We start from the raw sequence: 13,439 nt of genomic DNA on the forward strand, positions 1-13,439 counted from the left end.
CGCCGGGGAAGGACTGCAATGCCAGGAGAAGGAGGTAAGTGCCTTGGGGGCGGCACAGCTCACCGGGGGGGGGGCTCAGATAACGGGGAGGGGGGCCCTCACGGGGGAATGGAGGTCCCCTTAACCCAGGGGCCTCCATTCCCTTAATCCGGCCCTGAACGTGATGTGTTAGTTTATATAACCTTAGCTTTAGATCCTCATGTATTCTGAATATTCTAAAGTCCTGTATACCCCATGAAAATGGAAAATGGCAATTTCTGCACAAACTCATGTAACTGAACCAATATTCATTATTATACCAGGGATCTGAAATACTTACTGTGGTGGCATTTGATGGAGACAGAGGTAATCCTAACACTATATGGTATTCTCTTTTGGATGGTGAGTAGACAATTGCTGAGCTGATCCAACACCTTTTCAGTGCTTTATTTTCTACAGGAAAAGCATAGTTTTCTTTTTAAAGGGACTAAATAACACCGCACTTCATTTATTTAGGAGTAAATCCAGCTAGAAAAGTGATGGGCAACAGATAGCCCTCCGAGCCTTTGCCTAAGGCCCACAGCTCCTTCCTGCTTTATTGGCAGATTTGTTTGTTATAGCTTGTAAAACTTGTTTAAAAGGTCTGCTTATCCATTGGTGTTTATTTCATAATTAAATGTATTGTTTTAACTTATTACTGAGGATAATGATAATATGTGGCCCTTTTGAAGGGTTTTTATGTTGCAGTGTGGGGGGGGGGCAAAATTATAATGTATGGACAGATTTACAGTTGAGAAGGTGGCATGACCTATCTACATTGTAAAACACGGTGTAAAATAAAGCTGCCCAGTTTGTACTGTCCCCCTACAGTTATGTCTCTAGCTTTTTTAACTTAATTAACTAATTCTTGAATTGTTACTGTTCTGTAATGTAATTACCGTATATACTCGTGTATAAGCCGAGTTTTTCAGCATACTTTTGTATGCTGAAAAAACTCGGCTTATACACGGGTGAACTTACCTGGTGTCCGGTCCCTCGGCTTCAACTTCTGCATATACGTTCCAACACAGGAAGTTCGGCATTTGGAATGCAAACTTGCGTTCCAAATGCCAAACTTCCTGTTGTTGGAACGCATATGCGTTCCACTGCCGGATAAGTGAAAAATATCTCTCTCTCTCTCTCTCTCTCTCTCCTTTTTTTTTAATTTACAGTGCAATTACATAATGAACAAACAATACAGCCACCATGTTCATACATTTATATCCCTACCCCTTATATACCCCTTTATTTAGGTTAGGTTGTACCCAATGCCAATGATTTTATAATTATTTATGAATGTTCCTTGTCATCTACTGTTATTTATGGTTTAGCTAAAAATGATTTCATAGATTGAACCTATCATTTTTATTTAGGTTTTTAAATTAGCGCTCTTTTCCACCCTAGGCTTATACTCGAGTCAATAAGTTTTCCCAGTTTTATGTAGTAAAATTAGGTGCCTCGGCTTATATTCGGGTCCACTTATACTCGAGTATTGTTACGAGCCGCGGCGGTGCCCAGCCGCCGCGACTCACTCACCTGCGTCCCGGCCGTCGCTATGGCGACCAGGACGTCACTTCCTCTCATGTCCCGGCTGTTGCCGGGGCAACGACTAGACGCTCCAGCGCTGCGTCCCGGCATTGAGAAGCCGGGCGCATGCGCTCTACGAAATTACTAACCTGCAGGTTAATGAAGTCAGGGGGCTGGTTCCTATCTGAGCCAGACCCTGATTGGCTGTTTCAAGTATTTAAGGCAATGAGGTCTGCCACCTCATTGCCGGTTATAGCTCTGTGCTCCAGTCTGCTTACCTGCTTGTTCCAGTTCCTGTTCCTGTTCCTGTATCTACGTTTGACTTCCCGTGTATGACCCTTGGCTTCGTATTTGACTTCGCTTGTGTTTCCTGTGACCCTGATCCTTGGCTCGTTTACCCGGTCTGCTACTTTGCCTGTGACCTCTGACCTCAGCTTGTTCATCGTTACTGTTACCTGCTGCCGACCTTCTGACCTCTGCGTGGACCTGACTCTTCTTGCCTGGGTTCTCCCCAGCCGGTACACACTTCACGACCCTCTGTCAGTCTGCAGCCCAGTCTGTCCCCACCATCAGGGGCTCCAGTGAACACCTGACTGGCAGAGTAGACTCCGGGTTGTGTTGTGCCGGCTGGAGGGGTTCCTAACATTATAACCCGCCCACTCACGGAGACAAGATTAGGATGGATGCAAGTGGATCCACACCGTCTCCGGCACAAACCCTAGCAGGCCACGTTGAGTCCTTGTATCAGATGATGCAGGGATTGGCTGAGCGTATGTCCATTCAAGAAGAAGCCACAAAAGCTTCACAACCAACTCCAGGTCCCATCTGTGAACCCAAAATGAACTTACCAGATCGGTTCTCCGGAAATAGAACATTGTTTCGGAACTTCAGGGAGAGCTGCAAGCTCTATTTTCGGATGAGACCCCGCTCCTCCGGTTCAGAGCAGCAAAGAGTTGGGATTATTATTTCCCTTCTACAGGGTGACCCCCAGTCCTGAGCGTTTTCTTTGCCGCAGACCAGTCCGGCCATGCAGTCCGTAGACTCCTTCTTCGAGGCACTGGGTCTACTGTATGATGACCCGGATCGAGTGGCCTCTGCGGAAGCTCATCTACGGTCCTTGAAACAAGGCCGACGGTCGGCAGAAGAATACTGCGCTGAATTCCGTAGATGGTCACCTGATAGTGGATGGAACGACCCTGCCTTACGAAGTCAGTTCCGTCTCGGCCTATCTGAACAGATTAAAGATTCTTTGGTGCAATACCCGTCTCCTAGTTCTCTGGAGGATCTGATGCACCTCTCCATTAAAATTGACAGGAGATATAAGGAGCGGAAAGCTGAAAAGGAAACATCATCACCTCCATCCGCCTTCGTTCCTGTTTCCCAGGATGGTGAGGAGCCTATGCAATTAGGAGCATATCGTCTCTCTTCTGAAGAGAGAGACAGGAGACGTTCGCAGGGTCTATGTCTATACTGTGGCATAAAAGGCCACTTCTCCCGTTCTTGCCCAAATAAGTCGGGAAAAGACCATGCCTAGGGAATGAGGGGAAAGTTCACCTAGGTCTGCAAATTATCTCCCCGAAAAATGCTGTATTAATCCCTGCACAGCTCACCTTCCGGGCTCGCTCTGTGGACCTGTCGGCCTTCATTGATAGCGGAGCTGCAGGCAACTTCCTTGATATTGGGTTTGCCCGCTCTGCCGGAATTCCGATGGTAAAACTCAACTCTGCCATTACTGTCTGTGGCTTAGACGGAGGTCCGTTGCCTGGTGGCAAGATTTCCTGGGAGACCCCGCCACTACAGTTGAAGATCGGAGCTCTCCATTCTGAGTCAATCACCTTCTTCCTGATCGATTGTTCGTCGGTTCCTATGATCTTGGGCCACCCATGGCTTTCCTGTCATAACCCTGTCATAGACTGGGTAAAAGGAGAGATTGTCAAGTGGAGTACTTATTGTACACAGTCTTGTTTGTCACTGTCTCTGCGTATGATTCAGCCTATTCCGGAGCGGCTTCCCTCACAGTATCATGAATTCTGGGACGTGTTCTCCAAGAAGGCTGCTGATACCTTACCGCCACATCGTGACTTTGACTGTGCCATTGAACTTATTCCTGGTTCCAAGTTACCTAAGGGGCGTTTGTATTCCCTTTCTGCTCCAGAAACAAAATCCATGCAGGAGTATATCGACGAAAACCTGGAGAGAGGCTTCATCAGGCCATCTAAGTCTCCCGTAGGAGCAGGATGCTTCTTTGTATCAAAAAAAGACGGAGGCTTGAGACCTTGTATTGACTACCGGGGATTGAATCATATCACAGTCAAGAACACCTATCCCCTTCCGCTTATCTCGGTATTGTTTGATCAGCTAAGAGGGGCCACTGTCTTCACTAAAATTGACCTTCGCGGAGCATATAATCTCATCCGTATCAAAGAAGGAGATGAGTGGAAGACGGCATTCAATTCGCACTCTGGCCACTACGAGTATCTGGTCATGCCGTTTGGCCTTAGTAATGCACCTGCAGTGTTCCAGGACTTGATCAATGAAGTTCTTCGGGAATTCCTTGGTTGTTTCGTGGTCGTCTATTTAGATGATATCCTCATCTATTCCAGATCTTTGCCCGCCCATCAGACTCACGTCAAACAAGTTCTACAGAAATTACGAGAGAACCACCTGTACGCTAAGCTGGAAAAGTGTGAGTTCGAGGTACAGAGAGTATCCTTTTTAGGCTATGTAATCTCTTCTGAGGGATTCTCCATGGACCCAGCTAAGGTCCAGGCTATTCTGGATTGGGTGCAACCCAACAATCTTAAGGCGGTGCAGAGGTTCCTGGGCTTCTCCAATTATTATAGGAGATTCATTCACAACTTTGCCGACATTGTGGCTCCCATTGTCGCTCTGACCCGTAAAGGAATGGATCTAACTAATTGGTCGTCTCAAGCAGTAGCCTCATTCGAAAGCCTGAAAAAGGCCTTTGTCTCCGCTCAGGTCCTCAGACATCCGGATCCAGCTAGGACATTTATTCTTGAGGTCGACGCCTCTGACATCGGTGCCGGTGCCATCCTATCACAGAAGGATCCTCATACTAATCGTCTGCACCCATGTGCTTATTTCTCCCGTCAGTTCTCTTCAGCGGAGGCCAACTATGATGTCGGTAATAGAGAACTATTGGCAATCAAATGGGCCTTCGAGGAGTGGCGGCATTGGTTGGAGGGTGCTTCACATCAGATCTCTGTCATTACCGATCACAAGAATTTACAATATATACAGTCAGCCAAACGTTTAAATCCCAGACAGGCCCGGTGGGCGTTATTCTTTACCCGGTTTAACTTCCTGATCACTGTCACTCACCGGACTGTGAGTGCTTCTTCCCGGACATTTAGGAACCGTGGCCGTCCTCCATCCTGAGGGACTGCGCATGCGCAGCCCTTTCTAAACCTTCAGTGTATGTTCCTTTAACTTAATTGGCAGATCAGGCAACCTCCCTATATTAAGCACCTGTGGTCAACACCACGTTGCCTGATCTTGGAGTCTCATTCCCCATGAGTCTCTGAAGGTGTTCCTGTGTTTCCTCGTTTATTCAGCCCAGCTGATTCCTGTGGTTTCCAAACCACTTCTACCTCTGTGGTTTCCAAACCACTTCTACTACTGTGGTTCCCATACCACTTCTACCATCTACTGTATCATCGTGACTGTGAGCTGATTCCTATCCGCTGCCTCCGTGCACTACAGTCTTCTAACCACTTCAACTCTACCATGTATCATTGGGACTGTTAGCTGATGCCTATCCGCTGCCTCCGTGCACTACAGTCTTTCATTCACATCCACTCACCTGTTCATGATTGTGACTGCCAGCTGATTCCTATCCGCTGCCTCCGTGCACTACAGTCTTCAACCTGCAACTCGTCTGTGTTTCATCATCGTGACTGCTAGCTGATCCCTATCCGCTGCCTCCGTGCACTACAGTCTTCAACCTGCAACCCGTCTGTGTTTCATCGTGACTGTTTAGCTGATTCCTATCCGCTGCCTCTGTGCGCTTCAGTCTTCAGTCCTTGTCAACTCTCCCGTGTTTCCTTGAGTCTGCTGCCACTATTGCTACCCGCTACTCTCCGTGATCAACTGTTCCAGTTCAACTCTGATCCGGTGTCCCATCGTTACTGCACCTGCTGGTTGCTATTGGCTACCTCCGTGTTCCCGCAGAGACCCGCTGCTGTTACTTCTCAGCGCTACTCATCCATCTACTGCTGATCCGCTCTCCACGCCTTCCTGTGTTCCCTGCTGGTCTACCTACCTGTGCGCTGCACCTGCTAGACCACCGCTTCACCCATCCAGGGACTTTGCATCCTGCCGGCCTCCTGCCGTTCAGGTATCTCTGCACTCCTGTCTGACTGCCTTCTCCTGAACCACGGTATGCATACTTCCCATTGACTGTGCTGTGTATTGCATACCTTGCTGGACTGTGTTGGTTCTCCTCTGGAGTGTACTATCCGCTGAGTCTATTGCCATCATTGACTGTGTTATCTCATGCTGGATTACTTCAAGAGACTTTCTATATTGGCAGTGTTGTTCAGTCATTTATACATTTATATTGTGCATATTACTGTGGATCAAAGTCAAGGTGCCCGTGTATATATTGTGTTGCAGTCTCTCCCCGTGCACCTCCTCACATATATATTCAGTGGTACAACTTGCTAGTGACAGACCACTGACCCCTGTTTACAGTTTCACCTGTTCCAGTATCCTCTCACATAGCAGTGGTACAACTTGCTAACGCAGACCACTGACTCCCCGGATACCTCCACTTGGATTCCATTCCTTCACTTAGACAGCGGTACAACTTGCTATCCGCAGACCGCTGACTCTCATCACCTCCTCGTTTCTGTTGGACATTCCTCCTCACTATAGCAGTGGTACAACTTGCTACCGCAGACCACTGACTACCTTCACGTGTCCTTTGTCCATACAGTTCCTCGTGTATTACTACCTCCATATTGCCAGTGCTGCTAGTCATAGACTTTCCTGAGCATCTCATCATCTGCTATTTCCTGTTCCGTGATCACCCTGCTACCAGAGTACCATATTACCACCTATACTGCTCTGGTAAGCCTATCACCTGGTGATCCCTGGGTAAAGACTCCTAGTGCCCGTGACAGTAAGATCAGGCCATGACAGACCCAGATACGGAACCTACCGCTAAAGAGATGCTGCAGCATCTGGTCAGCCGTGTGGAGCAACAGGATGCTCGCCAACAGCTGTTACTTCAATGTTACCAATCATTAACCTCCCAAGGAACATCTGGACAGACTGTTACAGCTAATATTGAAGCTCCTGTGCTTTCCTCCGTTTCCCCAGTGCCATCCCAGGTGTCTACAGTTCCTACGCTTCACCTGCCTACTCCGTCAAAATATGACGGGGACCCCAAAACTTGTAGAGGTTTCCTTAACCAATGTTCAGTCCATTTTGAACTTCAACCTCAAAATTTTTCTACCCATCGTTCCAGAGTGGCCTATCTTATCTCATTGTTTTCTGGACAAGCCCTGGCTTGGGCCTCCCCTCTGTGGGAGAGAAACGATCCAATTCTACAAGATAGTGCCAAATTCATTTCCACGTTCCGAAGTGTGTTCGATGAACCAGGTCGTGTGACCTCCGCTGCTTCCAGCATTCTTCGTTTGCGACAAGGCTCCCATACAGTAGGACAGTATGTCATTCAATTTAGGATCTTAGCCTCTGAACTTCAGTGGAACTCTGAAGCATTAGTTGCCGCCTTCTGGCAGGGGCTCTCCGATAAAATTAAGGATGCACTGACTACCCAAGAGCTTCCTTCGTCACTAGAAGATTTGATCTCTCTTTGCCATCGTGTAGATATGAGGTTTCGTGAAAGAGAGTCTGAGAAAACAACGGCTGTCAAAGCACCTCTTCGTTCAAACCCTCAATTTCGTCCAGCTCCATCCTCTGCGATTCCCATGGAGATAGGACGTTCCAAATTATCTTCAGAGGAGAGGAAACGAAGAGTAAAGAATAGACTCTGTATCTATTGTGCTGATTCCACGCATATGCTCAGCTCTTGCCCTAAGAGATCGGGAAATGCCAGGCCCTAACTAGTTCTGGAGAGGTGAAGTTAGGGTCCCTGGAGTCCTCTCCATTGTTTATGAAATCTAAAGTCTGCGCTTTCGATGTTACGATTTCCTTTGCTACCAAATCCTTTGAGTCACAGGCATTGATTGATTCCGGAGCAGCAGGAAATTTCATTTCTAAATCACTAGTGAATCAATGGTCCCTACCAGTGATCACTTTAAAAACACCCATTACTGTGACGGCTATAGATGGATCACGTCTCATCAATGGTCTCATCACCCAGAGTACGTCTCCAGTAACCCTTCAGATTGGTGTACTACACCATGAAGAAATTTCGTTTTTAATTCTTCCAGTTACGACAAGTCCGATTGTCTTAGGCCTTCCATGGCTTCAGTGTCACTCTCCCCAGATTGACTGGCGCACCCCTCAAGTTACGTCTTGGGGGTCTGAATGTCACCATCGTTGTCTCTCTCAAGTTATTCCTCTTAAAGTACAGCAATCTTCCATCTCATCTTCCTCCCCGGGACTCCCTCCTCAGTATGCTTCATTTGCCGATGTGTTTGATAAAGCTCAGTCTGAACGTCTTCCTCCTCATCGTTCTTGGGATTGTCCGATCGACCTTCTACCTGGCAAGACTCCTCCCAGGGGTCGGGTCTATCCTCTCTCGTTACCTGAAACTCAAGCCACATCTGAGTACATACAGGAGAATCTCCAGCGTGGGTTCATTCGACCTTCCACCTCTCCCGCTGGAGCTGGATTCTTCTTCGTCAAAAAGAAGGATGGATCATTACGCCCTTGTATAGATTTTCGTGGCCTCAACGCCATTACTATCAAGAATCGGTATCCCATTCCGCTGATCACTGAGCTATTTGATCGCATCAAGGGAGCTCGGATATTTACTAAGTTGGATCTTCGTGGTGCCTACAATTTAATTAGAATCCGTTCCGGTGACGAATGGAAGACCGCGTTTAACACCAGAGATGGGCATTACGAATATTTAGTAATGCCCTTTGGGCTGTGTAATGCCCCCGCTGTTTTCCAGGGTTTCATCAATGAGATCTTTCGGGACTTATTATATGTATGTGTCGTTGTCTACCTGGACGACATATTGATCTTCTCACAGGTCCTGCCTTCTCATCACCAACATGTGGCAGAGGTCCTCTCCAGACTACGGAAAAACTCGTTGTTCTGTAAATTGGAGAAATGTTCATTCGAGTTACCCCAGATTCCATTCTTGGGGTATATAGTTTCCGGAGTTGGCCTGAAGATGGATCCAGACAAAGTAAATGCTGTACTACATTGGCCTCAGCCAACTACTCTTCGTGCCATCCAGCGTTTTTTAGGTTTTGCCAATTACTATAGACGCTTCATTCAAGACTTTTCATCCATTGCATCTCCCATTGTGGCCCTAACTCGGAAAGGGGCTAATACTAAGCAATGGTCATCTGAGGCTCTCCAAGCCTTTCAAATCCTCAAAGAGTCCTTCTCGTCGGCTCCCATTCTGCGACAGCCTGATGTGACACTCCCCTTCTTCCTAGAAGTAGATGCCTCTAATGTGGGCTTAGGAGCTATTCTCTCCCAACGCTCGGAACAACAAAAATTACATCCTTGTGCCTTCTACTCTCGGGGTCTTCTGCTCGCAGAGAAAAATTATACTATCGGGGACAAGGAGTTGCTGGCCATCAAAGCTGAATTAGAGGAATGGAGATACTTGTTGGAAGGAGCTCGCCATCCGGTGACGATCTTCACGGATCATAAGAACTTGTCATATTTACAATCTGCTCAATGCTTGAACCCTCGTCAAGCAAGATGGTCTCTTTTCTTTTCCCGTTTTGAATTAATTATAACCTTCAAACCAGCCGCTAAGAACAAGAAAGCTGACGCTCTATCTCGAGCTTTTGTGACGTCCTCTGATGTAGAAGAGGTTCCCAACCATGCTATTCTAGACCCCAAATGTATTTCTCTGGCTGCTTCATCCACCAAAATGCTACCATTTGGGAAGACCCTTGTGCCTCCTACTCTGAGGAGGAAAATCCTTTCGTGGTTCCATGCCTCTCGTTTTTCTGGACACGCCGGTGAACACAAGACCTTTGAGATTCTCTCTCGTAGTTACTGGTGGCCTTCAATGAGGAGAGACGTCAAAGAGTTTATTGCTTCCTGTGATTTATGTTCTCAGTTCAAATCCTCCCGCAGAACTCCAGCAGGGTTGCTGCGACCACTACCCATTCCGTCCAAGCCTTGGACCCATATTAGTATGGATTTCGTTACTGATTTGCCACCAAGTAAGAATCACAATACTATTTGGGTAGTGGTAGACAGATTTTCGAAGATGGCCCATTTCGTCCCTCTGTCCGGTTTACCTTCCTCGTCTACTCTGGCTGAACATTTCATTAAAGAAATCTTCCGCATCCATGGATGTCCGTCTGAGATTGTGTCGGATAGAGGAGTACAATTCGTTTCCAGATTCTGGCGGGCCCTTTGTAAAACCTTGGGCATACGATTAGCACTCTCATCGTCTTACCATCCGCAATCTAACGGACAAACGGAACGAGTCAATCAAGATCTTGAGACTTTTATTAGGATGTTCTCTTCAGCCAACCAAGACAACTGGGTAGAATTGCTCCCTTGGGCTGAATTCGCCCATAACAACATGTACCATGAGTCATCATCCAAAACTCCATTCTTTGTGGTCTACGGTCACCATCCGTCTTTTCCGGAATTTCCTGCCCTCCCGCCCACCCAAGTTCCTGCTGTGGAGACTGCTTGTCAGACCTTCAAAAATATCTGGTCTCAGGTCAAAACCTGTTTAAAGAAGACATCTAACAAATATAAGTCTTTCGCAGATAAGAAGAGGCGGGCTATTCCACCACTAAAAATTGGAGATCGTGTCTGGTTATCTACCAAAAATATTCGTTTGAAGGTTCCATCTATGAAATTCGCCCCTCGTTTTATTGGTCCATATAGGATCATTCAAGTTATCAATCCAGTATGTGTTAAACTTCTTCTTCCTAAGAATCTTCGGATTTCCAATGCCTTCCATGTGTCCTTGCTCAAACCTCTCATCATCAACCGTTTCTCGACTCCTCCCTCAGCACCGCAGCCAGTTCAAGTTCATCAGGAGGAGGATTTCGAGATTACTGAGTTATTGGATGCAAAAATTTCGCGAGGAGTCCTCCGTTTCCTCGTTCATTGGAAGGGCTTTGGTCCTGAAGAGCGTTCATGGATCAAAGCTGAAGATCTTAATGCTCCTGCCCTTCTGAAGAAGTTTTATTCCAAAAATCCGGACAAGCCCGGTTCCAGGCGTTCTGTGCCCACCTTTAAAAGGGGGGGTACTGTCACTCACCAGACTGTGAGTGCTTCTTCCCGGACATTTAGGAACCGTGGCCGTCCTCCATCCTGAGGGACTGCGCATGCGCAGCCCTTTCTAAACCTTCAGTGTATGTTCCTTTAACTTAATTGGCAGATCAGGCAACCTCCCTATATTAAGCACCTGTGGTCAACACCACGTTGCCTGATCTTGGAGTCTCATTCCCCATGAGTCTCTGAAGGTGTTCCTGTGTTTCCTCGTTTATTCAGCCCAGCTGATTCCTGTGGTTTCCAAACCACTTCTACCTCTGTGGTTTCCAAACCACTTCTACTACTGTGGTTCCCATACCACTTCTACCATCTACTGTATCATCGTGACTGTGAGCTGATTCCTATCCGCTGCCTCCGTGCACTACAGTCTTCTAACCACTTCAACTCTACCATGTATCATTGGGACTGTTAGCTGATGCCTATCCGCTGCCTCCGTGCACTACAGTCTTTCATTCACATCCACTCACCTGTTCATGATTGTGACTGCCAGCTGATTCCTATCCGCTGCCTCCGTGCACTACAGTCTTCAACCTGCAACTCGTCTGTGTTTCATCATCGTGACTGCTAGCTGATCCCTATCCGCTGCCTCCGTGCACTACAGTCTTCAACCTGCAACCCGTCTGTGTTTCATCGTGACTGTTTAGCTGATTCCTATCCGCTGCCTCTGTGCGCTTCAGTCTTCAGTCCTTGTCAACTCTCCCGTGTTTCCTTGAGTCTGCTGCCACTATTGCTACCCGCTACTCTCCGTGATCAACTGTTCCAGTTCAACTCTGCTCCGGTGTCCCATCGTTACTGCACCTGCTGGTTGCTATTGGCTACCTCCGTGTTCCCGCAGAGACCCGCTGCTGTTACTTCTCAGCGCTACTCATCCATCTACTGCTGATCCGCTCTCCACGCCTTCCTGTGTTCCCTGCTGGTCTACCTACCTGTGCGCTGCACCTGCTAGACCACCGCTTCACCCATCCAGGGACTTTGCATCCTGCCGGCCTCCTGCCGTTCAGGTATCTCTGCACTCCTGTCTGACTGCCTTCTCCTGAACCACGGTATGCATACTTCCCATTGACTGTGCTGTGTATTGCATACCTTGCTGGACTGTGTTGGTTCTCCTCTGGAGTGTACTATCCGCTGAGTCTATTGCCATCATTGACTGTGTTATCTCATGCTGGATTACTTCAAGAGACTTTCTATATTGGCAGTGTTGTTCAGTCATTTATACATTTATATTGTGCATATTACTGTGGATCAAAGTCAAGGTGCCCGTGTATATATTGTGTTGCAGTCTCTCCCCGTGCACCTCCTCACATATATATTCAGTGGTACAACTTGCTAGTGACAGACCACTGACCCCTGTTTACAGTTTCACCTGTTCCAGTATCCTCTCACATAGCAGTGGTACAACTTGCTAACGCAGACCACTGACTCCCCGGATACCTCCACTTGGATTCCATTCCTTCACTTAGACAGCGGTACAACTTGCTATCCGCAGACCGCTGACTCTCATCACCTCCTCGTTTCTGTTGGACATTCCTCCTCACTATAGCAGTGGTACAACTTGCTACCGCAGACCACTGACTACCTTCACGTGTCCTTTGTCCATACAGTTCCTCGTGTATTACTACCTCCATATTGCCAGTGCTGCTAGTCATAGACTTTCCTGAGCATCTCATCATCTGCTATTTCCTGTTCCGTGATCACCCTGCTACCAGAGTACCATATTACCACCTATACTGCTCTGGTAAGCCTATCACCTGGTGATCCCTGGGTAAAGACTCCTAGTGCCCGTGACAATCACCTACCGACCAGGCTCCAAAAATGTCCGGGCAGATGCCCTTTCCAGAAGTTTCTCGGCACACCACATTCCAGTCACTATCCCAGAGCCGATTATTCCCCCTTCTGTAATCCATGCCGGGTTGACCCAAGATCTGAGTATCACACTTCAGAGATTCCAGAAATTAGCCCCTGATACTACTCCAGAGCGACGTCTCTTTGTTCCAGTCCATCTAAGGAAGGCGGTTATTGCAGAGGCGCATAACAGTAGGGTTGCAGGGCATCCTGGAATTTTCAAGACGTTAGAAATCCTTTCCCGTACAGTCTGGTGGCCATCTATGTCTGCTGACGTCAGGAGTCATATCCACTCATGTGAGGTTTGTGCCAGAAACAAAGTTCCTAGGATCCGCCCAATAGGCCAGTTAGTTCCTTTGGCACCACCGGCAAAACCATGGACCCACTTGTCCATGGACTTTATAGTGGATCTACCACCTTCTGCAGGACACAATACCATTTGGGTCGTGGTAGACCGGTTCAGTAAGATGTCCCATTTCGTTCCCTTACCCAGACTGCCTACAGCTCGGGATTTGGCCGTCTTATTCATTCAACATATTTTCCGGCTCCATGGACTCCCTACTGACATAGTTTCCGATCGGGGTTCCCAGTTCATAGCGCAATTCTGGAGATCTTTCTGTACCCTCCTC

The 13,439-nt window shown here is 47.6% G+C and overlaps 1 protein-coding gene across 3 annotated transcripts in view; it reads left to right on the forward strand.

The window, feature by feature from the left end:
• Positions 1-13,439, forward strand: part of CDHR1 (cadherin related family member 1) — a 151,079-nt gene that overhangs the window by 60,810 nt on the left and 76,830 nt on the right. For all 3 annotated transcript variants that reach the window (XM_075216989.1, XM_075216990.1, XM_075216992.1), the window contains exon 9: positions 303-381. In XM_075216989.1, the coding sequence (XP_075073090.1) occupies positions 303-381 (79 nt within the window). The remainder of the gene's footprint in view (positions 1-302; positions 382-13,439) is intronic.

The sequence above is a fragment of the Mixophyes fleayi genome, chromosome 6, assembly GCF_038048845.1.
Source record: "Mixophyes fleayi isolate aMixFle1 chromosome 6, aMixFle1.hap1, whole genome shotgun sequence".
NCBI classification, from domain to species: Eukaryota; Metazoa; Chordata; class Amphibia; order Anura; family Limnodynastidae; genus Mixophyes; species Mixophyes fleayi.